We start from the raw sequence: 26531 nt of genomic DNA, 5'->3' as shown, positions 1-26531 counted from the left end.
TTTGTGTGTACTTATTCAGTTATTTACATTTATTTTTTTAGTCCAAATACTGTATATTAGTCATATATTTAGTAATTTATTTATTTAGTCGATTATACTGTACACCATTTGACTTACTTAGTTATTTACATGTATTCATTTATTTGGATAATAATACTAGTCTTTACTTGTTTTGACTTATTTAATTATTTGGTCCAAATAAAAGATACACATCTGTTAGGTATTTTCTAACTTGGATCATATTACATTATTGTACCTTACCTCATATCCTAGTCACTACACTATAAGAGTCATTTTTTGACTCATTTAGTTATTTAAAGGTATTAGTCGATTTTTTTTGACTTACTTAGTTCATTATTTAGTTGCTTATACTAGTCATTCTTTTGACATATTGAATTATTAAAATGTTATTTATTTTATTGAGTTGATTAGAAGAGTCGTCTTTTGACATATTATTTAAGTATCTATTTATGCATTTATTTGATGGTTTGCCCTAGTCATGACTTATTTACTTTTTAAATTATACCAGGCATGTTTTGACGGATTTGGGTATTTAAGTTGCATTTATTTATTTAGTCGATTTTTTTCGTAATTTTTGGACTTTTTTGTTATTTAAATGTATGCATCTATCATTTATTTAGTCAGATATACTAGTCTTTTTTTGTACTTTATTTTTATTTAGTCAATAATGCTGAATAACACGGTAGAACACCGACAGATTTGCAAATAGCCGTGACAAAAACATTGTAATCCTAAAAGGAATTCCCCATTCGTCGATATCGTGATCGAACAGAGAGAGGGTGAGGGGGAAATTAACGTGGCTCACATTGACTATGTTGTACGGCCATCTTGTGGTCAAAATGCAGGTCCACAGCATTGTCTTTGCCGTCTTCTGATTGGTTACCAGGGAGCGAGTTGCCGAATGTAGAGACTCATGGGATATGTATTTCTTTGGGCGTTCTGATAACGGGACGAATAGAATAACGGACTACAACTCCCACAAAACATCTCTAACATGTCGTCACCTTTCCTGTCGGCTCGCGCAAACGTGACCGAACTGTAAATTGATTGTTGTCAATAATTGTATTTAATAAGGCCGTAAGAACGATAACAAGAAATCATATTAAGCGATAACGTTTTTGTAATTGTCTGGAAAGACCACTTTTGTTGAACGACTGGATTTAAACACTAGCAAGCTAGGATAAGTATGCGATAAGTATGAGTTTCAGTAACCGTGTGACGTCTTCATGGACAGTACTGACACACGTGACAGTCAACAGAGAAGTCTTATGATGTTTATTTTCCAATATCCGTGGAAGCTATATAATTAAATTATGTTTTAAAAATTAGCTTTCACCTTGCTAGCTCGTCAATTGGAATGGACGTTTTCTTCTCGCTTCTAGCGTTCTAATGGAAAAGGAACAGTGCTCCACACAGTACCACATAGCAGGGGACACATCAATACGAAACAGAAAGACCTTCCAGTCATCCACTACTCAGTCTAATGACAAAAAAAACAACAAGGATGGACACTTGACAGAGGAGGACAGTCAGCAGACCAATGGGAGTTTCTACAGAAGTAAAAGAAGAAGATCCACCAGTGATGAGTTCACCAGGAGAGGATTACTTCTCCTGGTGGCTGGACTGTCCTTCGCCACACGCCTCTATAAAATTAAAGAGCCTGCTCATGTGTGGTGAGTGTGCAAAACATCCATTTGTCAGTTTTTTTTTTATTTAATGCTGATTGTCCGCATTAGGGTCGTGGGTGAGCTGGAGCCCTTTCCAGTTGAATTTGGGCGAGAGGCGCGGTACACCCTGGACTTGTTGCCAGTCAATCGCGAGGCACATCCAGACAAACAACCATTCACGCTCACATTCACACCTTTAGATAATTTAGAGTCTTCGATAACCCTACCATGCATGTTTTTGGAGTGTGATAAAACTCCACACAGAGAAGCTGGAGCCTCAAAACTGGGAGGCAGATGTGCCAACCACTAGACTCACCATGCTGCCTTCCATGAAAACGTCTCATCATTGTTTCAGGTACTTATTGTGGCTCACTTCTGTTGTCTTTAAGCTGGGATGAGACACACTTTGGGAAGATGGGAAGCTACTACATCAACAGGACCTTCTTTTTTGACGTCCACCCTCCTCTGGGAAAGGTTAGATATCATGTTACTGTCTTAATTTCACTCCAGAGAAATAAATACATAAATTGTTTTTGTTGTTGTTTGCTTTTTGTGCTGTTTTCCAGATGCTGATCGGACTAGCCGGATACATGAGTGGTTATGACGGCAGTTTTCCATTCTCAAAGCCAGGAGATAAATATGAGCACCACAACTACTGGGGGATGAGAGGGGTATGTGACATCATTTTCCCACCCATCCAGTGAGAAATTGAACAACCAAGTAAATCAGTGTTTTGTTTTTTTTCCAATTTCTGAAAATGTGTCTGTGAGCGAGACATCCTGCACTTTCATACATCTGTAACAGTGGGGCTAATTTACATAACAACCACCCCACACTGACATGATTAGCTAGGCTGGGTGTAGATCTGAAACACGATCACGCAGCGACTCTTTCATGCAGAAACACCCACATCCCCTACAGGTGTGACACCCTTGTTATCATGTCAAAGCTTAAAGGTAAGCAGAGCTGCATCAAGTTTTGTTGAATGCAAAAATTAGCATTAGCTTGTGCTAAACGATTTTTATTTTATTGCTTGGTGAAGTTGTGAACACAATAGTGGGGGGTATTTGTGTTTGGTGACTTGTCCATGCGCCACATACACACAGTTGAGTGTATGAACTGCTGCTTCCATGAGTGCAAAAATTATTTTTTTTGCCTTTGTGGTCACTCGCTCACATTTTTCCCCCACACAGCACTCTTCACTCTGTTTCTACACGTAGAAGCCACTCTAGTCCAAAGCTCAGGCTTCTCCCATGGTCGTCATGGTAACCAAATCCATATTCACCATTGGTCCAGCAGTATATACGGGGTGGTGTGTTAAATCCTCTCCTCTCAAAAGCGCTAATTTCAGCAAGACAAACAAAGCATGGTATGTCTCCTTTAAATTGGTAGTGTGGATATACTTCACTTAATATACAATGGTGCCTTGACAGTACACGTTTAATTCATGCATACCTCAAAACACTTCACGAAACAACTATCACAAATCATCTTTTCCCTATGAAATGAATGTAAATGCCATTAATCCGTTCCAGCAGTCCCCATAAAAACAATAAAAAAAATTGTTGTAATTTGTATTTCAATGTGTAAAAATAACTTTGCAGTAGTAACATAATTAAATAGAATTAAAAAGAATGGAACTGTTTTTGTGACGATGCACCTATTGAATGGCCGTTGTGCTGCTCTTTCTGGTGTGCCCGCCTTGGCCACCTGGGGGTACACCCTGAACTGGTTGCCAGCCAATCGCAGGGCACATACAAACAAATAACCATTCGCACTTACATTCACACCTACGGCCAATTTAGAGTCTCCAATTAATGCGTGTTTTTGGGATGTGGGAGGAAACCGGAGTGCCCGGAGAAAACCCACGCAGGCACGGGGAGAACATGCAAACTCCACACAGGCGGGACCGGGGATTGAACCCGGGTCCTCAGAACTGTGAGGCTGACGCTCTAACCAGTCGTCCACCGTGCCGCCCGGTTGAAGACAAACAGACGGATAAACTGTTCATTGAGATGTCTCAACTCTTAGCTCATCAGTGAGGCACTATTATTAGTTGTTCTAAGCAGAGGGTACAGTATATATGACTGAGAATACTGTTATTTTGTCTTTTCACATGTGCTGCTGACCCATTTGCATTCAATCCGTTGCTTAAAGGGTTTTAGCACTGCAACATAGATCCTAATTAGCCTTAGCATTAAGATGGCACACTGAAAGGCTGTTGTTTTAAATCCACAAGGTACATTTCTCTGTTTATTTTTACTTTGACAGTAAACTTCAACTAGGAGTGGCAATAAACAAAAACAACAAAATAAATTTCCAAACATAATGCCTATTGTTTTCCTCCAGTTATGTGCCGGCTTGGGCTCCTTCCTCCCTGTCTTTGCTTACCTCATGGTACTGGAGCTGTCGCATTCTCACACAGCCGCTCTCATCGCTGCTTGGCTGCTCATATTTGGTAGGTCCCAACTCAAAGTCAAGTCCATTTCCTGTGTAAATTATCATTCAATTCCTATTGTCCACTTCTTCCCGGCAGACACAGGGTGCATCACTATATCTCAGTACATCCTGTTGGATCCCATACTGTTATTCTTCATCATGGCAGCAGTGCTCAGCATGGTCAAGTTCAACCAGCAAAAAGACAGGTTTGCAATCTTTTGAGTAACAAAACGGTTTAGTATGTAATACAAATGTATCCAAGTACAAAGGTTTACAAAGGATTACAAAGGCCACACTAAAAAGTAAAATTATGACAAAAGTAAATGTTTTTCTGTAAGTTATTCCATTGTTTTATGTTGCATATATTATTAACATTACATTTAACAGAAAAAAATATAACTGAGTATTTCATCGTATGCATAATTTGGCAAGGTCCTCAACAATCTGCCCTTAAACACAGTTTAAACATGTTCAGAATATTGTTACTTTATTCCTGTAAACTTTTTTTTCCCTTTGTAATATTGCAACTTCATTCTTGTAAATTGCATTGTTTTTCTTATATTATTCTAGTAAATTTTGACTTTTCATGTCTTTTAATATTGTGCATTTATTCTCATAAAATTATGCATTTTTTGCTTATATATTGCATCTTTTTTGTTTTAGTATCAAGTCTTTATTCTCATAATCTTATATTAATCTTAATAGTAGTTTTTTGTCTTGTAATATTTCAACATTATCCTTGTATTTACTACTTTTGTTCCCCTTTTAATCTGAATTTATTCTTTAAAAATTAAAAAAATTTTTTTTTACATTTTTCTTGTAATGTGAATATATTCTAAAAAATTTTTTTTTCTTGTAACAACTTTACAGCTTTATTCTTGTAATATGCCCCCCCAAAAAATTGTAATAGCTGTATTTATTTTAGTAAAATTATTTATTTAATCTTGTTATATTTTGTCTTTTAATTACAATTGTGTTCTCTGGGTTTTATTATTTTAGTCTCGTAGATTATATATATGTTTTATTATTGTCGCCCTAATATTCCATCTCAATATCTGTCAAAACAATGAAAAGAAATGTACATACTGGTCCACTTTATTAACACGCAATCACGTTGGCTTGAATGTTTTCCAGGCCTTTTTCTGCTCCCTGGTGGTTTTGGATGGTACTAACTGGTGTCAATCTTGCTGGAGCTCTGGGTGTGAAGTTTGTGGGTCTTTTTGTCATCCTGCTGGTGGGACTGAACACGGTTTCAGATCTCTGGAGGCTTTTAGGAGATCTGGACTTATCACTGGTAAACAGCTGCATGCAGTATACGAAAGTAATGGAAGTGTCGAGGAGAATGTGATGTACTGTATTATATGTACAGTATCTATGATGTATTTCCTGGCATTAGGTGGATGTTGCAAAGCACCTCCTGGCTCGAGTTGTGGCGCTCATCCTGCTTCCCATCTTTCTCTATGTTACAATATTTGCTGTCCACTTTGTGGTGCTGAACAAGAGGTGAGTGTGATTGTTGGCTACAGTTTGATGTCACGCATTACATTATTTGATTTATCATCGTTGCGCTCTTTATTATCAGTGGACCAGGAGATGGTTTCTTCAGTTCTGCCTTCCAGTCTCGTCTCATTGGGAACAACCTGCACAACGCATCAATGCCTGAGTGTAAGTGTGATGCAACATTTATAGTTAAATCTTCATGAGATGACAGGTCTGTTTGCTTGAAATCAAATAATCTATAAATTAAAAAAAAAAAAAGATGTGTTTCTATTAAAACTTTTGTCACGTAATAATTCCTTGTTCATGTGAGGAAACGTGTTGTTTATCCTGTGTAGACCTGGCGTATGGCTCCACCATTACGTTAAAAAACCTTCGCATTGCTGGAGGCTACTTGCACTCTCACTGGCACTTGTATCCAGAGGGAGTTGGAGCAAAGCAGCAGCAGGTCAGGGCACAGGGAAATGTTGTCATCAATTATAAAGCAGGATATACAGTATCTCACAAAAGTGAGCACACTTGACGTAGAACCTATTAGTCGACGAGTTAACTTTACTGCCCTGCGTCGGCGTTTAAAGGTCCCATATTATGTCTATTTAGAGTGACTCTCTAACATGGACTTAGTATAAAAGTGTCCATTTCATTTCAAAGAACACCTTGGTTTTGTCATACAAGTGTCCAGAAAAGGCCCTTCTGACAGCTACTTCTGTTTGACCCAGTTTTGTGTCCGCTGTGTCCATATTTGGCTAAGACCGCCCCCTTTCCTCTGATTGGTTGCCTCCGTGTAGAAGACCCCCTTGTGAGAGCACACGCGTTTGTTATGTTGACAGCGCTGGCTCGGGAGTGGAACGGGAAAGTGGAGATCTTCGCTAGTGACGTAGATAAGCTCGAGAAATTTGAATGACCTCATTTTACTGGACCTTCAACTCAACCGTCTGCTGCCGTCGCTGGTCTATAGTACACTGTTGGGCAGTGAAATGTCAAGCCAACAAGGCAACACTGTCTTCGTACGGACATACATATAAGTTTGGTGTGGATAAGAAGAACAGTAAGCTTCACTAGCTTCGACTATTTCGATCGCTGCTAGTCTTAGAATATTCATCCCAGCACAATAATGGGACTGGCGGCGAGGAACGAGTGGAACTGCACAAAGTGAAGCTCCAGCTTCAATGCTAAAATGTTATTTTCCACTGACATGTGGGCAACAAATGTGTGATAATGTGTACCTTGGTCAAGTCACACTTGTCTCAACATTTGTCACTTTACAACACTGTGTGGTCGCAGTACAGCCTACGGCTGTACTATGCTACAAGTGTGTGGAAATATTTTACCAAAAAATGAGACCGGTAGCACAGTTACTTCGAAAATATGCAAGTCTATCCTCAAATACAATGAAAGCACGCGTAAAATAGAAAAAGTAAACACAGAAAAATGCTGAGTTGTTTTTTTTTTTTTTTTTTTTTTTTTTTTTTTTAAATACGATATCTTTACGTGAAACCGGTCAGTGGTGCAAAACAGGTTGAACCACTGGAATGTGCTGGTAAAATATCCATGCCATCATACATTAATCAATTTCGACTAGACTTTCATCATTTTACAATCGACTACAAAAAAAATTCTTTATTCGTTAGACCTCCAGACCAACCGCTTGTTCGATTTTTTAAAAACTGTTTCATTATATCTTTTCATGAAACAACACTAAAGAAGAGACACTTTGCTAAAATTTAAAGTAGTCAGTGTTGAGCTTCTTTACAGTATAAATTTACTCTCCGCTTAAAATAACAAAACTGCATGTTTTCAGAAATGCAAGAAGTGTACTCACTTTTGTCGGATACTGTGAACTCACACACAAAGAGTACATTTAATAGGGTTTCTATACATACTCCTTTTTTCCCCCTAGGTTACAGCCTACTTGCACAAGGACTACAACAACTTGTGGTTTGTTCACAGACACGAGACAAACTGTAAGGAGACCATCCAATCTGTAACTTTATTGTTCAAGCATAACATTTATTACATTTTCAGTTGTGTTTTAGCTCAGTCCGAGACCCCTGATCTGGTTCGCCATGGTGACATCATCAGATTGGAGCATAAAGAGTCAGTGCATATAATCGAAATTGCTTTGAATCTATTGCTTCAAACAAGTAAATAACATTTATGTTTGCTTTCCCTGTTTCCTGTTAGAACAACTCGGAACCTTCACAGTCACCTACACGAGGCCCCACTTACCAGGAAGCACTTCCAAGTTACGGGTTACGGCATTGTGAGTAGGCAACGTGTCGCAGATGTTCACATAAAGAGCTTCAAATCCGTTATGTGACGCAGATTGACTTCCAAGTTGTTCTAATTTCAAACCTATTTTTGCCATAGGAAATAATGTGAACTAAATTCATTTGTTCCAAACTACATTACTGTGTTTTCCCGCCTATTAGTGATTCACTACTTGCAAATTCAACTATTCACATATTTTTTCCATTATTTGCTGGATAAACTTGCCTCCTCACTGTTTTTGTGCTCTTTCTGAATAACCGAAAGATGCCACACGGTGCCAAGGCACTGTCTAATGGAAAAGTAGTGCTCTGCTGCCATCGTGTGGCATCTATAAAGCCCTTATAAACCTTTTCAAGGGTGTGTCAATTACTGGCAGTTTTTTTCTAGTAGTGAAGTCTCTGCTTATTGTCCAAACTTTAAGGTGCCTAAGTGTATTGCTCATATTCTTCTGAGCATCCAGACCCAAGTTTCCTTTTCTGGTTCACCTTTCTTCTTTGCCATCACTGGTACCCTTATGTGGTGGCATCCCAAAATACACAAATACACATGCAAAGAGCAAGCAACACTCGTGGAGTTAATCCTTTTGACGCTGACTGAGCTAAAGTCTCTGATGCTATGCTGTTTTGTGGAATTGAGGCCGCCACTCGACCATAGCTGCCACACAACAACAGTTCCATCCTTGTGTGTCTAAAATAACTCTTGTAGTATGCGGCTGTCTGTCCTTAGAATCACACCGGGGACAGCAATGACCTCTGGCGAGTGGAGGTGTGCGGAGGGCGCAAAGGTGACCCAGTGAAGGTGCTACGCAGCAAAGTTCGCTTTCTACACAAAGCCATCGGTTGTGTGCTTTTCTCCTCCGGGAAAACCCTCCCCAAGTGGTAAGAATGAGCTCATCCACTTTGAGTAATTCCACTTTGGAAAACTGACCGCATGTTTTTGATCAGGGGCTGGGAACAAGTAGAGGTCACCTGTAGTCCTTACTTGAAGGAGACTTCCAGCTCTCAGTGGAACGTTGAAGATCATGTCAATGCCAAATGTAGGAGGCACTTTGCCATTTCTTCTCCCTCTTTTTCAAATCAAGCTTTTATCATTGTTTCTTCTTCTGCTGATCTTGTGTTCTTCACAGTGCCCAACATCAGTCTGTCATTGCTGAAGCCTCATTTTCTAGAGATCCTAATGGAGTCTCACATTGTGATGATAAGAGTAGGTTAAAAAAAGAAAGTTGTTAATGACCCTGTAGTTCTCCGCAATCATAATGTAACAAGATTTTGTCTTCTTTTCTTAGGGTAACAGCGGTTTGAAGCCCAAAGACAATGAGATGAACTCCAAACCCTGGCACTGGCCCATCAACTACCAGGTGAGCCTTGGTGACATTCAGTGTGAACGTGCCTAAACATTTCAAGTAATCATTACTTTTCTCTCATGAAGGGACTGAGATTTTCAGGAGTGAATGAAACAGAGTACCGTGTGTACTTGCTTGGCAACCCTGTAAGTACTCAAAGCTTGAATCATTTCATCCGTTATAGGTTATGCTTGATCTTGTGCTTATGCTTGTGATAAAACATCATTTCAGGTGGTCTGGTGGCTAAATCTGGCGAGTTTGGGATTATATCTGATCCTGGTGGCAGTCGCTTCGGTTGCCTTCCAAAGAGGCATCTCAGTGGCCCAAAGGAGAAGAGGTAGGATGGACTCAAAGTGGTACTCAAGGGAACTGCTTTTCTACACTTGTTTTACACACCTTGGGAATATACCAGTCCAATTTTAGTCATGGAATGGTTACAATCCCAGCCCTATGGTCAACATTATTGTAGCTCAGAGTTCCTCAATCCGATCCAGATTGGAATAAAGATGTCTTTCTAATGGACCAACATCTTGATTTCATTATTTTCACAAAGAGTTGTGCAATAAAATAACCTAGTGTTGGTGATGCAATTTCAACTCATTACAGTTGTTGTGCTTCAACAGAGACGTAAAACAGTTATCGGGTATCTCAATAACATGTCTGTGACATGCTTTCATCAAAATACTCCCAACGATCAGGAATTATGGCATACTTTATAAACCATTTTTCTTGTCTTGCTGAAAGCAATTTGTTTGCGCAGCAAGTGATCCAACCCTCATCCCACCCCTCATATTGCTGAGCCAATGACGAGTATGGCTCAACTACCATTTAGCTGTGACAAGATAGTGTTTCACCCCTCTGCATCCATACTGAATATATATCATACATTAGTAATTTTTCTTCGAGTATTGTCTGTCTAAATGTGTTGCTCCACCATTTGTGTTCAGATGTCCATTCCTACTAAAACCGTGACTATCAATGCCATAACCATTAAATATTTTCCTTTGTGAATCCATATAATATACAATTTTCACTTTTTGAATTGAACTTCGGAAATAAAAGAAGCATTCAAATTTATTGAGATAGGCTGTACATTATGATATACCTGCCCTCTTAAATTTTGATTCTACCTTGAGTGACAGACATCCTGCTAAACTTCAGTTCTGTGCCAATATTGACGCTAAACAAAAATACCCATTTTCTGGCTTTCAGATCATTGTTTTGTGCTCATGAGGGGAGGAGGCCTCCTTTTCCTTGGCTGGCTACTGCACTACGTACCTTTCTACACTATGGGCCGGGTCCTCTACTACCATCACTACTTCCCTGCAATGCTCTTTAGCAGCATGCTGACAGGTAGCACGTCCCGTTCCAGTTTGCCCACTTGCTGTGCTAGAGAGGATACAAACATGCAGCAATGTTTGCTTATCACAGGAATTACATTGGATTTCTTGTTGAACATGGCCGACCTTCTGCTCCATCCACCGTATTGCAACTGGCTACAGAGAGTCGGGAAGATCTTACTTCTGGTAATTGTTCTTTACAGGTGAGACCATATATAGTTTCGCGTTACTGTTTTTGTGACAACATTTCAGTTTTAAAATGGACGGATTGATGAGGTCATTCATAGAAAAGCTAAATTAAAAAAATGGAAGTTAAAATGAAATAAAAAATAATTTATTCTAATAATAAAATATTTCATTCTCATTTTGTTTTGTTTATAATTGTTTTTTAGAATTAATTTCCCAATTATTTCATGAAATTATTTTTAAAACTTTAAATGCACCTGTTTAAAATTATGTTATTATTTCTTATTTACAGTGCATGAAAAACCCAACAATTATTCTGACTATTATTGTTGTTTTTATTGCTATATGATGAATGAATAAAAAGTTAATAAAATGAATAAATACATGTATAATATATTTAAAATATAAAATATGTAAAATTCAGTAATTGTCATTTTATTTGTATTATTTATTATTGAATTACAATGAATTTAAAATAAATTAAACATTGTTAAATGTATAATTTGTTCTTATTCCACTAATTATTTGAGATAAATGAATAAAAAAAAAAAAAAGGTATTTCAATTAACCAGTTTTGAGGAAAAAATGCTAAATTAATGCAACAAATATTAGAGGATTAAAGGTACTGATTAAAGAACGGTGCTGGCCGGATGTGGTCCGCTGTCCATATTTTTCCCCACCCCTGCTTTATAACATGAATATGTTTAAATATTTTTCATGTATCCTGAGTGAATGACAGCCAGTCTGTGTTTTTGCCAGTTTCTACCTGTTCCACCCGCTCACTTATGGCATGAGGGGGCCGCTGGCACACGAGCCGGGCAGCTCAATGGCCGGACTGAAGTGGATGGAGTCGTGGGAGTTCTAGCAAGTTTTCAGTAGAGATGACACTAAAGTTATAAAAACTAACTGTTTTGAGCATAAGGGACTTGAAGTGGTCATTTATTTCACAGTCCGACAGTGTTACTGTACTTCAAATGTTTTGTCATGTGACTGTACCCTGTCAGGGTGAGTTTGCGTTTACTTTTTTTAAGATGGAGGATTTGAGACTTGGTTGTAGATATAAGTAGCACCAACCTGACAATGATACTAGATTTTTGTAGGAATAATTGTAAGTGCCTCAAATACTAAAAATAAGTGAATTTCTTTGGTAGTGGGTCAGAGACCATTTGTTTTTCTTATTTTGATCTGAATTTTTAGTGAAATAGCTTTATTATGCTTTTTATGCATATATTGCAATCCATGTTAATAAACTATTATATTCTCTTAGCCTGTGTTTTCTAGTACTTTTTTCATTAGTGTCACGACTGAGCTAGAGCTTATTCCAGCTGGCTTTGAGCAAGAGCCGGGGTGCACCTTGGGCTGGTCGCAAGCCAATCTCAGGGAACCTAGAGATAGACAACCATTCACACTCACATTTACGCTTATGAACATTTTAGAGTACAAAGCACTTTACCTTTTGCGCAATCAATCATATTTTGTTGTTTTGTATTTTGTTTTGATTATTTTTAACATTAGTGACATTTAAACATACAGTCTGTGATGGGAATTAAAGAGGTACAATAGTTTCTTACTGTATGTAATTAAGTAGATTTTTTTTCCAGGTTTCTGTACATTTGAACACGGATTGTACTTTCTACTCTTTACTTTATCAAAAGAAGTGTTACTTTCTTTAACCTTTGGAGATTACAACACACCGGAAAAAGGGTAAAGTCAAAGTCTTCCCATTATGAGCACTATAAAAGTTAGTAGAAGAGGGAACTCTTTTGTTCTTAGTTTTTTTTTGTGCCAAGTTATTAAAATGGATATTCTATATAATTGAAACTAGATATTGGACAAAAAATAAATTTCAGAGTGTGAACTTTTTTTTTTTTTTTTTTTTTTACTTAAATAAAGAAGTCAAATAACTACTTCCACATTTACCCGATTAACTATACAGTACTTGAGTACTTAGGACCCACCACTTCATACATAGTGTTTGGTAGACTCCTAGAGGCAAATCAGAGGAATTACATCCTGAACGTTGCTTCGAAAACGCCTGCTTCTATTGGTTGACGTTAGTCACATGTTCAATTCGAAGATGGCGTCTCCAAATGGAGGTAAATTCTAATTCTTTACCGAGACGTTCTGTGTCTGTGTTCCTATTTCGGTATTGTTTGGGGCTGTAAATCATCCTCGACCTCACCCAAACATTTTAACGGCTCAAAGTCTACATGTTCGTCGTGTATGTTTGCCGTTCAAATGTCCGTTTTAAGCGAACGCTTCAAGTGGACTTGTGTTTTTTGTCGAATGTACAGTAACATCAACAGTGGACACTTGACACATGCAAACATCTTAATGTGCTTGTTGCTTAGCTGCTAGAAATGTTAAGTCCCCGCTTGTGACACATTGAGGTTAAATCAGTGAGTTACATTATCGTTTAAAGACCTTGTGTACACAAAAATGACATAAATGTTGGACCTGAACGAGTTGGGTTGGCGTAATGTTCTTGTTGTTCGTGCGGCACTCATAACACTGACTGACGCTACAATTTAAATGTTCCTTTTTATTCTGCTCACTACCAAAATTGTGTGCTTTTCAAAACTGTTGCTTGACCTGACTGTTCAAGCCTAGTTATAACAAGGCAACTCTTGAAATGCAGGGGCAATTACAATGATTTGATATGATGGGGAGGTTTCCACATTTTAGGTAAGGTATAAGAAGTAACCATAACTACGATGTCGCCTGTTAAGATAAGACAACCCTGCTCTAATGAGGTACAGTTGCAAGAAAAAGCTCAGAAGACCAGCAGTTAAGAATTCTTAATAATAAGGCTAAGACGAATTCTTCTTATCGCTGTCATGTAGTTTATGGTAAATTATGCCTCAACAATATATTAAAATCAATTCAAATAAGCAATTGTTTTGTTTTGGTAGGTGAAGATTTTGAAACCTCTTTGCTCAGTTTTGAGAAGCTGGACAGAGCATCACCCGACCTTTGGCCTGAGCAGCGTGAGGCCTAATTTTCTTCTCTGTTCTTTTGCATTGTCTTGGATTATTTAGTTGGTGGTTTCAATCCAAGTCCTCTTTTTCACAGTGCCCGGAGTTGCTGAATTTGCTGCCTCTTGTAAAAATGTGAGTTTTAATTTCTCTTTTGAGCCTCAGCTCTTTTGACAGGTGCCTCTAATTGAATGGTTTGTTTTTTCCAACGCCACAGCCCATCACAAATTCTCCGCCCAAGTGGATGGCTGAGCTCGAGAGCGAGGACATTGAGATGTTAAAAGGTAGTGCACCAAATAGTAGAATACAAACATTGAAAGAGGAAATGTAGATAGAAATAGTGTTGAAGTGTGTTTTGTGAGGTACTGAAGAGTTTCCTAAAACTGGTTAAAAGAGACACATTTTGCATATTTTTCACAATTTAAACTACTTCCCTGGTGTCTTAATAACATGTCAGACATGCTTTTGTTAAAGTACCCAAAGGAGCCACAAATATATGGTATAAACAATAAAAAGAAAATTATCTATAATGGGTGGCACGGTGATCGACTGGTGAGCACATCAGCCTCACAGTTCTGAGGACCTGGGTTCAAATCCGGCCTCGCCTGTGTGGAGTTTGCATGTTCTCCCCGCACCTGCCTGGGTTTTCTCCGGGTAGTCCGGTTTCCTTCCACGTGCCAAAAACATGCATGGTAGGCAATTTGAGAAATCTAAATTGCCCATAGGTGTGAATGTGAGTGTGAATGGTGGGTTGTTTATATGTGCCATGTGTTTGGCTGTCGACCAGTTCAGGGTGCGCTCCATCTCTCGCCCAGAGTCAGCTGGGATAGGCTCCAGCACGCCTGCGACCCTAGTTATTTTGAAGTTGGCCCTCTCACCATGTTGGTGGAGAGGCGGTTTGTCATGGTAAGACACACTAGTAATAACAATTGTTATTGTGCTGCCTTGACTTCAACTTTTCAGCTGGCTTTTCTTAAGTGACCAAAAATACAAACAAAAATATCGTTCTTGTGTAGAGGTGCTACCAAGTTTGTTGTGCATATTGAGGCTGTTCCATTCATATTTGACCTGTGTCTACCAAAATAGATTTTAGATTGGCGCCTGTGTGATAAATCAAAGAAAATGGTGGTCTTGGTGGGAATCTCGAAACTGTTCGTGCCATAAATGTATATTTTTATGGGACAGTGGTAACAGAGCTCAAGAGGGAGACTGAAACAGTTCCAAGAACTGTCTGTGGTTTTAAAAAAAAAATGTTTTCTATTTTCTCTGGAACATCCATCTGTTGATTAATGTCTGACAGGCTTCTAATAATTCTGTAGTTCATAATTTGATATAGACAATAAGTATTAGGATATTCTTGGTCTGGGTCAAAATGGACCTGGAAAATATTTTGTGTGTGTGAGGAAAATGACTAGTATGTTAGGATGATTTATTTATTTATTTTTAATTTTTTTCTTCTCTCTGCAGAGTTGGGTAGTTTGACAACAGCTAATCTCATGGAGAAGGTCAAAGGCCTTCAGAACCTTGGTTATCAACTGGGCTTAGAAGAATGTAAGTACCGCGAGAACACAGGCTCTTTGCCAACCGAATGATGATAGTAACGAACTCCGTGCAAGTATGAAAACATGTCTTTAATTTATTCTTTTCCATTAAACTTGATTTAAGGATTATACGTGGAAGTTCTCATTTGGCCACTAGATGGCGGCTGTTGCCTTTTAAATTTCCAACTGTTCAGCATGATCCTAGGTAGAAATGTGTATTTGCGATCAGATCGCTCAAACAAGTTTCCTGTCAAAATAACAGATTTAGGTCAATCTTGTTACAGTGGAAAAGGTTAGCAACACAGGCACGACTACGAGCGCTGATAATAAAGCAAGTGCTGGATGCATGCGATGCATGCAAAATCTAGTTTTTAATCCTTTCCCCTTTTACTACCTCCATTGTCATAATCCCACTGGAGTGTGGATTAGAGAGCTAGAGCTAAGTGCTCAAATTTTCCAAAGAGAGAATGGCTGTTTACTTTTCCAGTGAAATAACATACAAGCTGAAGCTGATGACAGACACCGCCTCTTTCATGAGGAGAGCATCAGTTCAATTCAAAGAAGTTCTTGTATACAGTCGATATAAAAAGACAACACATCCCTATTCAAATGTATGGTTATGTGATATAAAAAATGAGACCAAAATGAATCATTAGAAAACTTCAGCAATTTATTTTGTTCAGACCAAACATTTTTCCCCCAGTTAAGAGGAAATCTCTAACCTTGCTGACAGTTTTGGCTGTCACTCCGGCCTTCGTCAGAGCTGTCACTGCTTCCTGGTGTGACGTGTCTTAAAAACAGCTGATCGGGTCAGGCAACCTTCAAAGTAGAGTTCATCAACCCCCCTGCAGCCATTGCAAGCGGTATCCCAGGTGTGAGGGAGAATGCATGCTGCCTCGTCCCTGTTGATGGTGGTGTCGCCACGCTTCCGTATCGTTATTGCTTCCTTTTAGCCATCATTTGTATTTATTGGTTTTGAAAATGATGACCTTCCCATTTTCCTAGTCCATGTTGTAGATGTTTTTCCTATAGTGATGTGTTTTTTGACCTTCCTTGTTCTGTCTTGACAGTATCCAAGTCGAAGAAAACAAAAAAGCAGCAATAAAAGATCACTGTCAGATGTTGTGTTGTTACTTCCACAATTTGCAAACAGAATTGGAGCAGGAAAAGGACGACACTGATCGGCTTTTGTCACACACACATTCCCGCCACGTTAGATCGAGGAAATAGGCACACAGCTGGTCACCGAGATCGATTGAGTGCGATCTGCAATCGCAATCATATAATCTCCCAGCCCTACTTCCTTGACACCACTACTACTTTTAGGGCTTTGGCTCCATTTTATGGCATCTTAGAGCATTTAAGAAAGAGCACAAAAACTGCTATTTTTAGCGATTATGTGAGGAAGTATTCCACAAAAAAAAAACACAAATAGGTGAATTTGTGAACAGAAGGGTGCAGCTACCAAACATTTTTTAGAATTCATTATTCTACCGATTATTCTATCAATCATATAAAAGTTGACACTATAATATAGCGTGTGTGTGGCTTTGAAGGTGGGGCCTGGTGTGTGATATTGGAATCGGCAAATGAAAGTGTAGAGTTGGCTGTTGTGAGCTCAGTTTAGTGGCCAGTCTGCGTGTTGAGTGCCTGGGCATCAGTAGTGGCTGTAGCAGCTTGTGTATGATGTGCTTTTTACGTGTTCATTTTGTTACCGTTTGTTCACTATAGCGATGCAAAGTGTTTCTATCCTTGGCCACTTGTGGGGGTATTACAATACGTTGTAACTAGCAGTGGTAGGCTATATTAAAATAGCTCACATTGATACCTTGTGTTGCTGATCATATATGTGCTATTGAGGTCTGTTAGTTAGTTCTGCTTTGCAGTAGATGCTTTATAACTACTTTTAAAAATATATTTTTTTATTTATTTTTGAACATGAAATGTTCCCAGACTTTGGACAGAGAGTGGGATGTGAATCGGCAGTAACATTAATTCTTGTGGGAAAAGGATCACTGCAAAACGGAGGCAGAAATTTTTCTTTGTGCTTCTTTGAATGAATAGCAGTCAAGGAAAACTTGTAGATAGGCACTCATTGAGAAGAATCTCATATGTTTTGCTTCAAAAGATTTTCTGTCGCCTGTCATGACATCACACATGATGACTGCGTCATTTGAGACATATTTTCTGTGAAGGGCTGAAGAGGGGTAAATACGATGCTTAGGATAATGTGGATTGTGCAGCTTTTGTTTACTACTGGTAACCCAGAGGAGCATGTAATCCACTTGATATAAGGGTGTCTGTCACAGGTAGAACACTGCAAGATTTGTAATCTTGTCATGTAGCCGTGCTCGATGGGACACAATGATGGTTATTATCGGTGTCGGAGCTGCCCTGTAATGGGGGGCCTGTTTAAGGCTCTCTTGTTTAATTTTCTCCTTTTCCTGGCTGTCAGGGGAGGGCTTGTAAATCTCAGCTACTTTTTCATCACGCTCGCAGTCTTGCTCGGGACCCATAAACGAGACTCTGCCGCGAGGGCAAGGGGACAGGATTTACTGCCCCTCCCCCATGGGCATGTGGACTGGACCATTAAAGAGGAGGCTGGTTAATGGGCAGGGCACAATCAAGTAGTGAAAACTCACCCAGCCGCCTGTAGTAAAAGATAAAAATCAACACATAAAAATCATTCCCTTGAGCTCACGTTATATTAACTGAGCCCGTGTTGATTTTCTTTCCTGTGGACCCATCATACGCTCATGCTTGTTCATCAGTATGCATGCACTGGGAGGATGTGGCATACCCTAAGCCCCCCCCCCCCCCCCCAACTTCAACCTGTACCTCCAACAATGGCTGCGTGACGCTGGCGTGATCTATTCCCATTGGGGCTTGACGCGTGCCTCTTCCTCGGGCCCAGCTGTTACTCCTTCCCGTGATGAATGCCTCTGTCGCGGGCCGCCGACTGTGGGCAGCAGGCCCCGTGTCCCCGGGGAAAGCCAAGTGCTCTGATAAGCGCTGTTATTGGAGGTAATTGAAAGCTGAGTGTTCCTTTGGGACACTCTGAAGGGCCTCTGCTTATGATTTTTCCAAGGTGGTGATGGCGGTAGTCTATCCTGCTTGTGTGCTGGAGGCTACTGCTTAACACTTGCACTGGTAAACATGCTTTTAATTAAAAGCATCCAGGCTTGGCACTGCTCATTAATTGGCATTATCTCTCATTTGTGTCAAGTTGCACTTTTTCTATTATAGGTTGTTGTGTCTGAAGCGCCTTTAATAACATCCCTAAAAGAATAATGAGAGACTCACAGAAAGTTGACTACTTTCAACCAACCAGTAAATGAACAAGCACGTTTTGAGTGAGTTTAAATAATTAATTGCTCTCTGTGGGTGCAACAAGAATCATGCCAGGATGCAAAAGCTTCTTATGCAAAATTCACCATCACTTTCAGATCTATAGTGACATCTCCTGTTTGTCACAACAAAGGTCCATTTGGGGTTGTCCTAACTTCAAGTGTAGGGATTGTTAGCGAAGCCATGATATTTATCTCACCCATCTTAGAAAGTTAAAACATATTCTTCAAGGAAAACTGACTCCAAGATGTCAAACTATTGTTATATTTATTACTTCTTTATTAGCGGCTCTTAAAATGTACAAATATAAGTTGATTATGATTCAGTTACTGCTTTGGTCCGTAATATCAGAAATATGTTGATCATTATTTTACCAAAGTAAAAGCAGTTGTTTACCATTTGTTTTATTTTGATTAAACACAATGATAATCAGTCTGTGTTCATAAAGTACTACAGAAATCTGAGAATACTGTATTTATTGTTGAAAGACTGAAATTCCGAGAATTTGAACAATTTTAAGTTCAACACGGTCGATAAATGATTAATTAATTTCTCAAAATAGTTGTTGATGAATCGTTGCACCGCTATAATATGTACTGTGTATTAAAATAAATGTACTCACATATTTACCAACTCATTGTGAAAACTGGGCCTTTTTTGTTAAACAAAACTTGTATTCTGTTGTACGTACTGTATATATGTACATATTATTTTAACCTTGTCCTCAAGTGGAAGAGCATTTATTTCTTTTCTGCCTGTCATTATATGTTGCTGGTACAGATAGATGAACAAAGATACATTATGTGTAGGGAATGAATAATCATCCATCCATCCATCCATTTTCTGAGCCGCTTCTCCTCACTCGGGTCGCGGGAGTGCTGGAGCCTATCCCAGCTGTCATCGGGCAGGAGGCGGGTACACCCTGAACTGGTTGCCAGCCAATCGCAGGGCACATACAAACAAACAACCATTCACACTCATATTCACACCTACGGGCAATTTAGAGTCTCCAATTAATGCATGTTTTTGGGATGTGGGAGGAAACCGGAGTGCCCGGCGAAAACCCACGCAGGCACGGGGAGAACATGCAAACTCCACACAGGCGGGACTGGGGATTGAACCCGGGTCCTCAGAAGTGTGAGGCTGACGCTCTAACCAGTCGCCCACCGTGAAGTCCATGAATAATCATTTTCAGCCTAATTAGATGAAATTGGATACTTTCCCGCCGCACAACTGACGATCTCTCACGCCACAGTAATGTGCTGCAGCACAGTGGTTGAGAATCACTGCGGTCGCCGAAACGACCCTCTCTAAATGCGGCTTGTGGTTTTCAACGAGCAAATGGTCCCACAGTTCACCTCACTCATTTCTGACATATAGTATAAAGATATCAATTATTTATCAATGGTGCCCATTCCTAGTTTTTAATTTTGGATCTTTTTGGTCTTAAATGAGTTACCAACCTTTGCCTGGCCTGTTTGAATTCATGTTTAGAAAGTGGATATCAGACCAAATCTGAATTGTTAATAGATTAAACTAGAATAAAAGCATTTTAGCAGGACCACCTGTCATCTCGAGGCTGCCCTGTGTAGTCCCGCGCCGACCCCTGTTGCTTCTGTTTACGTGAAGGTGAGCCTGAAGGTCACCCCGCCCCGACAGTTCCTAATGGCCCCGCTTTTGTCACCTCCTCCTCCGCACCCCGAGGATCAATCTCCGGCCTATTAGAAGTGTGCCGCTGTTGAATATGATTGCATTCACTCGACCCAACTGGCACTAATGTGCCGCCATCAATCCATCAGGGCGGGCTGACCAAAGGATGGGCGGTTATGAAGTGCCTGTGCTGACAGCCGCTGAATGAGGATACCCTTCTTCGCCCTCTTCGTCCTCCTCTTTACCACTCCTAATACGTTGGGCTCCTCTTTTCACCTGTATGCAATTTCTTCATGGTTTTGCCACAGAATCTGGCTTCCACATTTCCTCATGCCTGCTTTTTTGTAGAGTGACCCTTTCAAGACTTTCACCATGACTGCTGTTTGATTTCAGTTCTAGTGGTCCAGTGTTGGAAAAATAGTTTGGCAAACATTTTCCAACCTAAGGACCGGAATGTCTGCAGCAGGTTGCGGCTGTATCTGCAGCAGCCTGTTCATATCCTCGACAGCATCAGTGTTGGCGCTGTGTGAAAGGAGGCGAGGCAGAGCTTTATGATCACACACACACACACACACACGGTTCTTCGTCTCTGCCTGTCTGCTTCTTCCCTGAGCAGATCGGAAATGACACCTCATTTCCATAAAGGCATTAGGAATTCATTGAATTTTCCTTCCCAGCTAATCATAGTGTGGGTGTAAAACCTTTTAGGCTTTTTAATGAATGATTCTTGACTGATTGCCTATTAATAAGGACACCTCTTGAACAGGCATAGTAAGGAGCCAGGGCTGCGAGGTGCAGGTGTGTTTGTTTTGGTCTGTGTGTATGTGTGTCAATGAGGCGGAAATGCACTGAGGAGGAGCAGCTCCCCCCTTCCCCGCCCCGACTGGGACATAAAGAGGAACCGGTGGCTCCCTTGGGAAATCACAGCTCGTGTCTGCATCTTAAATATCCCTGTGAAGTATCAATAAGTGGGTAATTGAATTTTGAACACAAACATGAGCGTCAGGTGTATGCGTCGCGAGGCGGAGGGCGGGGAGGGCCTGAATGTGTGATGTGTTTCCGTGCGTGTGTTTCATCTCCTCTGTGTCTCCCCTGTCCCCTCAGGGAGGAGGGCGACGAGAGTGGATGTTAAACCCATTAAATAAAGCTTACAGGCCGTAATAGCTGAGCAACACTTGGAGACGGGCAGCGAGGGTCAGATAAGTCCTCTTAGCTCTTAATGAAAGTGAATCGGGGCAGACGGGGCCGGGGTCCGGGACTCCTGTTAACCCAGGTGGTCATCTGTCTTTGGGGCTAACAGGGGTCCTGCAGCTCACTGGAAGCTTGCTGTCCAGAGAGGTGCAAGGTGGGTGCGGTGCGGTGTGGTGGAGTGATGATTACTCTCATTTCATACACGGGGGAATTGCGGTCGAGAGGGGTGGTGGTGGTGGTGGGCTGTGACAATGACACCCAGATCAATCACCATAAATGCGTGCAAGTAAGAAGTTCCACTGCAGCGTTTCCTTTTCATTTACACTCCAACCGCTTGTGATTTGCTGCAAATGAAAAAAATGTAATGGTGCACAGTGCGTGGAAAACATTTGAGGTGTGACGCAGAATTTCTTTTAGGTGAATAACTCTGTCCTGGTCTTTTTAATTTTGAAAAAAAAGCCACCATTTTAAATAGCAGCAGAACACATTCATCTGTTTCAATATATACTTTAATGTTCTTAACAACAATGTATTCAGGAGTAAGCTTGTCTTCTATAGAGGATTACAACAGTCTGGAAGCGGCATACAAACAGTCAGCCCCTACTTTAGCGATGACCCTACGAAGCTTTCTTTGCAACAGAGTGGAACCTCCAAAGTCGAATACCTGAAAGTCTGTGTACAAAAATCCGTTAACAAAAACACTAAGACGTCATTGTGCATGGTAACGTACAAGACTTCAGCTAATTGAATATCTCAAAAGTGAATTCAATCCGAAAGTGTAAATGTCATGGGCAGGAAGAAAAATGTGGTGTTGTTAACCAAAAATGGAACTGAACTTAGTGCAACAGGGAGTGGGTATGCACGGCCTGGCTGCTCAGTACAATATGTCTAAAGCAATAATAAGTTCATTAATTTAAAAAAAAGGATCATCATAGTTAATGGTGAGTACGTAATAATGCACACATTTAACTTATTTTCACACTTGTTACAGTTGAGAATGTTAATGTTACTTAAAGCATTGCCTGCTTAGTTAATAAAGGTTTTGTGATGTGACAGCTTGACTGAAACGCACAATTATTTTAAGAGTCCCGGAATGGATTGTGTGCGACTTTGGAGGGTCCCCTTTATTTGTAATAGGAAATAATAACAAATTGGTTCAAGGCAATGCATGCTGGAATGTCATTAATTGCATACAGTCTACAGTTCCCCCGATGGAAGCCCATAGCAGTTAAATGATAATGAGATGGCGGCAAATCAGCAGGGCAAGGAACAAGCCCTGGCAATCCATAAGGTGTCATTTAGTATGGATGGCAGTACTAACAAGATGCTGATTAACTTAGTTCAAAATTAGTAATTGACCTTTCTAATCAACTAAACAAATCTCTAAGTTCCCCTAATCAGTATTGATTTCGCCTGTTGTATGACAAAGCTTGTGTCTGTGTTGAGTGCTTGTCTCTGAAGTGAGGGATTGTGATTGGAGTTTGCCAGCATGATCCTTTATCTTTTTACATCGTTAGTTTTTGAGTGATTGTGTGCAAAAAAATAAATAAATCGGCATATAGAATAAAATGAAAGCTGTCTTCATTCAACTCTTTTTGCTGCCATTTGTGCTATTAAAATATAATCTATGAGGCGACATTGAACTCAGTCTGCATTCATAAAACGAAATGAGTACTGATATTATTTCCGCTTTCACAAGTAGTTATGCGGGGAAAAGTCTGACGCAAACAGATTGTTTCTTCACAATTACACAAACCACCACAACGTATTTGCAGATATTGCTCTAATAGCTCCGTGGTTTACAGACAACATAAAACTTGTTTCTTGTGACAAAGATTATCTGATAATTTGTCTGCGTTTTTTGATAGGCTGGACACAAAAGCGTAAAGTGCTGATTTATGCAGTGAATTGTAATTAATGAGAGGCTTTGGGGGGCCTCGGGAGGCATGGCACGTTCAGCCGAGGCTCATCAGTAGCTGAAGAAAAGACGAGAGAGGAGAGCGAGATCACCGCATCATAAATGAAATATAAAAATTAACTGCTGCAGACAGTCACCCAGCATAACTGCTCCTAATAGGAAAGTGTGGGTTTGGGTCATCCCAGTGTAATTGCGTTCAAGCATTTTGATGACTGCTTCAATCAGACCCGTCCTGTGAATGTCCAGCTGTGCCCCAGATGTTTAGGGCGATGGCAAAGTGCAACATTAATTTGTGGCATTTGAATTAGCATCGTCTTTAACCTAATGGCAGACACTTCAAGGTGACGTGGAGCCCACAAGAACGAGCGCCATTATAATTCCATACTGGGCACTTCATCAGAATTACCAACTGGGCCCAGCTTTTTCATTAGCCACCATGTGCAGGAGGAGGAGGGATCTTTTATTTATTTATTTTTTTTTAAGCAGCAGACAGTTGTCTCTTGCAGGCATTATGAAGGTGGATGACATTCTGCTTAATGCCGTTTTGTAATCAGTACTCACTGATGCCCCGTACATTTATATTGTGTGATGTGCAAAATGAAGTCACGGAGGTAATTCCAGCTCGGCAGCTCATAAAAGCGCCAGCGGAACCAGGAGCTTCTTCTCATCTTGAACAAAAAGAGATTAATGTACCTGGATTGTGCAATGCCAGGCTCTGTGATGATACTGGAGGAAAGGCGCTGAAGTCTCAATAGGGCCTCAGCAATGAGTGGGTGCTCTGAAAAGACAACTTTCAAATAGGGATAATTTTGTTATTGCTGTGTAGTGACACTCTCCTCATACATTTCTGAAAACATGAACCAGAACGAAGGGTTACAACATGACTACAGTATTTTCCAGCCTTTACCTGCAGCATTACACTGCACGCACTACCATGCTGGACATTCCCCATTGACCACAACATTTTGCCTATAAGTGCTGAACTTGTACAAACTGCTGGGTGGAGAAGCTGGTGTTAGCGTTAGGGCAACAAAATTTTCTTCACATATCGAGTGGTACCTTGACTTAGAAGTTGGTCATTCTGTGGCCAAGCTTGTAGCTCGATTTACTCTTACATCCGATAAATTTTCCTCTTTGAAATTAATTTAAATGCCATTACTAGTAATCCCTTCCAGTCCCCCCAAATCCACTGTTGTTGTTTGTTACGCGGCTTTAATAAAGTAAAATAGCACTGTGTTGTACAAACCTCAATTCCAATGAAGATGGGACGTTGTACGTTGTGCTGTGAGGGGGACTTTTCCTCACAGGTTTTCAATAAACCTTATTTCACCTTAAATAATTAGATTTCATGTTTAGGAAAAGCCTGATGGCATTCGACAAGGGCTTTTATATAGACTTCTTGTCTCTCAGTTATCTTGCACTTGGTCATGCTCCTTAATTACATGATAAAATTAATAGAGACAATTTTGCCTCTCTGTATTCTGCTCTCTCATCTTGATGCTTTGCATGCATACATAATGTTCATGCACGAGCACATCGGAACGCTCGTGCAGTCAAGCGACTCATAAGGCTCCTCTTTTTCATGTTGTTTACCGTGTTGTGAGTGAACAGACGACTAACAGTTTGTGTAAATTACCTTCCCAGTGTGACACTGCACGTATTAAATTCATGCTTTGAATCACTAATGGTACAGCCCAAGAATGGATGGAGCTGCAGACTGATGTTGATCACAGATTGTCTGAAGTTGTTTGGCACAACATTCTCTGGTTTTTTTTTCCTTCACACCTTTAATTCAGTTTTCTTGTTTTTTTTGTTTTTTTTACAGCCAGAGAAATGACCAGAGGGAAGTTCCTGAACATCTTGGAGAGGCCAAAGAAGTGACACCTTTTAAGAGTTCCCTCCTATACTTCTGCAAGATGAATCCAACTAACTGATTAACTGTTGCCCAACAATATATTTTTAAAAAATAATGAGAAAAGATTAGTTGTCAATGAGCACTGATGGTGTAGTGGTACACTCGCCTGACTTTGATGCAGGCAGCGTGGGTCCAGTTCCCACTCAGTGATGGTACGAATATGAGTGCGAATGGTTGTCCGTGTCGGTATGTGCCCTGCGACTGACTGGCAACCAGTTCAGGGTGTAGTCCGCCTTTCGCCCGAAGTCAGCTGGGATAGGCTCCAGCGCCCCGCGACCCTAATCAGGATAAGCGGTGTTGAAAATGGATGGATGGATGGATGGATAGTTGTCAATGCAGAAAACCTTTCTCTGGTTGTGGTCTGAGAACCTGTTTTCCTCCCATAAACTGTTTTTATTTACTTTGCACTAAACTCCCGAAGACTTTGCCTTGGTTCATCCATCCATTCATCCATTTTCCGTACCGCATATCCTCACTAGGGTCGCAGGCGTGCTGGAGCCTATCCCAGCTGACTCTGGGCGAGAGATGGAGTGCACCCTGAACTGGTCGCCAGCCAATCACAGGGCACATATAAACAACCCACCATTCACACTCACACCTATGGGCAATTTTGATTTCTCAAATTGCCTACCATGCATGTTTTTGGCATGTGGAAGGAAACCGGAGTGCCCGGAGAAAACCCACCCAGGCACTGGGAGAACATGCAAACTCCACACAGGCAGGGCCGGGATTTGAACCCCGATCCCCAGACCTGTGAGCCAGATACACTAACCATTCGTCCACCATGCCGGCTGCCTGATATTTATAGTCATTTCCAGTTAAATGATACTTTATATGTTGCTGCTTGTTTTGGTAAAATAAATGTTTTGAAATGAAAAGAGGACTGTGATTGAAATACCACAAAACCTGAGTTTGAAATCAAATGTTTAGGGCCATAACTTTGTGCAGACAGCGAAGGAGGAAGCATCTCCCTGCGCCACCAGTGCAGTGCTTTTCCTTTAATGAGCTTTGGAAGCAAGGTCCCTTATACACAAAACATTGCGTAAAAATAATATTCCTCATTGTCGTCGCCTTTAATCAGAGTTGACATAATTACTAGGACCATTTCTCTTCTAATTAGCACACTTCAGCATTGTCGGAGCGAGCGGTCAGGCAAAAAGAGAATCAGACAGGCATGCCGAATGGGAAACAAAAAGAAGTTGGTCGGCCATAATTAGGTAAGACAATGCC

General features: G+C 40.3%; 2 protein-coding genes across 3 annotated transcripts; both read left to right on the top strand.

Annotated features, from left to right (window-relative positions):
- Window positions 1-1036: 1036 nt before the first annotated feature.
- pomt2 (protein-O-mannosyltransferase 2) lies at window positions 1037-12029 on the top strand. Its single transcript, XM_061696184.1, has 21 exons — window positions 1037-1694; window positions 2078-2162; window positions 2255-2359; window positions 4038-4146; window positions 4225-4333; window positions 5262-5421; window positions 5524-5630; window positions 5710-5792; window positions 5963-6072; window positions 7525-7588; window positions 7661-7721; window positions 7809-7887; window positions 8622-8773; window positions 8840-8931; window positions 9022-9098; window positions 9181-9252; window positions 9324-9383; window positions 9469-9574; window positions 10450-10590; window positions 10669-10780; window positions 11523-12029. Exons 1-21 carry the CDS (start codon window positions 1411-1413, stop codon window positions 11626-11628), a joined length of 2274 nt encoding a protein of 757 aa, XP_061552168.1. The 5' UTR covers window positions 1037-1410; the 3' UTR covers window positions 11629-12029.
- Window positions 12030-12840: 811 nt separating this feature from the next.
- lin52 (lin-52 DREAM MuvB core complex component) lies at window positions 12841-26179 on the top strand. 2 transcript variants are annotated; one of them, XM_061696451.1, is made up of 6 exons: window positions 12841-12859; window positions 13676-13750; window positions 13836-13873; window positions 13956-14022; window positions 15206-15289; window positions 25212-26179. In XM_061696451.1, exons 1-6 carry the CDS (start codon window positions 12841-12843, stop codon window positions 25265-25267), a joined length of 339 nt encoding a protein of 112 aa, XP_061552435.1. In that variant the 3' UTR covers window positions 25268-26179. The 2 variants fall into 2 exon arrangements, with proteins under 2 accessions (XP_061552435.1, XP_061552436.1); XM_061696452.1 differs by lacking the exon at window positions 13676-13750 and having other exon boundaries at window positions 12849-12859; window positions 13802-13873.
- The last annotated feature ends 352 nt before the right edge of the window (window positions 26180-26531 follow it).

The sequence above is a fragment of the Phycodurus eques genome, chromosome 14 (assembly GCF_024500275.1).
Source record: "Phycodurus eques isolate BA_2022a chromosome 14, UOR_Pequ_1.1, whole genome shotgun sequence".
In the NCBI taxonomy this organism is placed as follows: Eukaryota; Metazoa; Chordata; class Actinopteri; order Syngnathiformes; family Syngnathidae; genus Phycodurus; species Phycodurus eques.
This window is presented reverse-complemented; position numbering and strand designations above follow the sequence as displayed.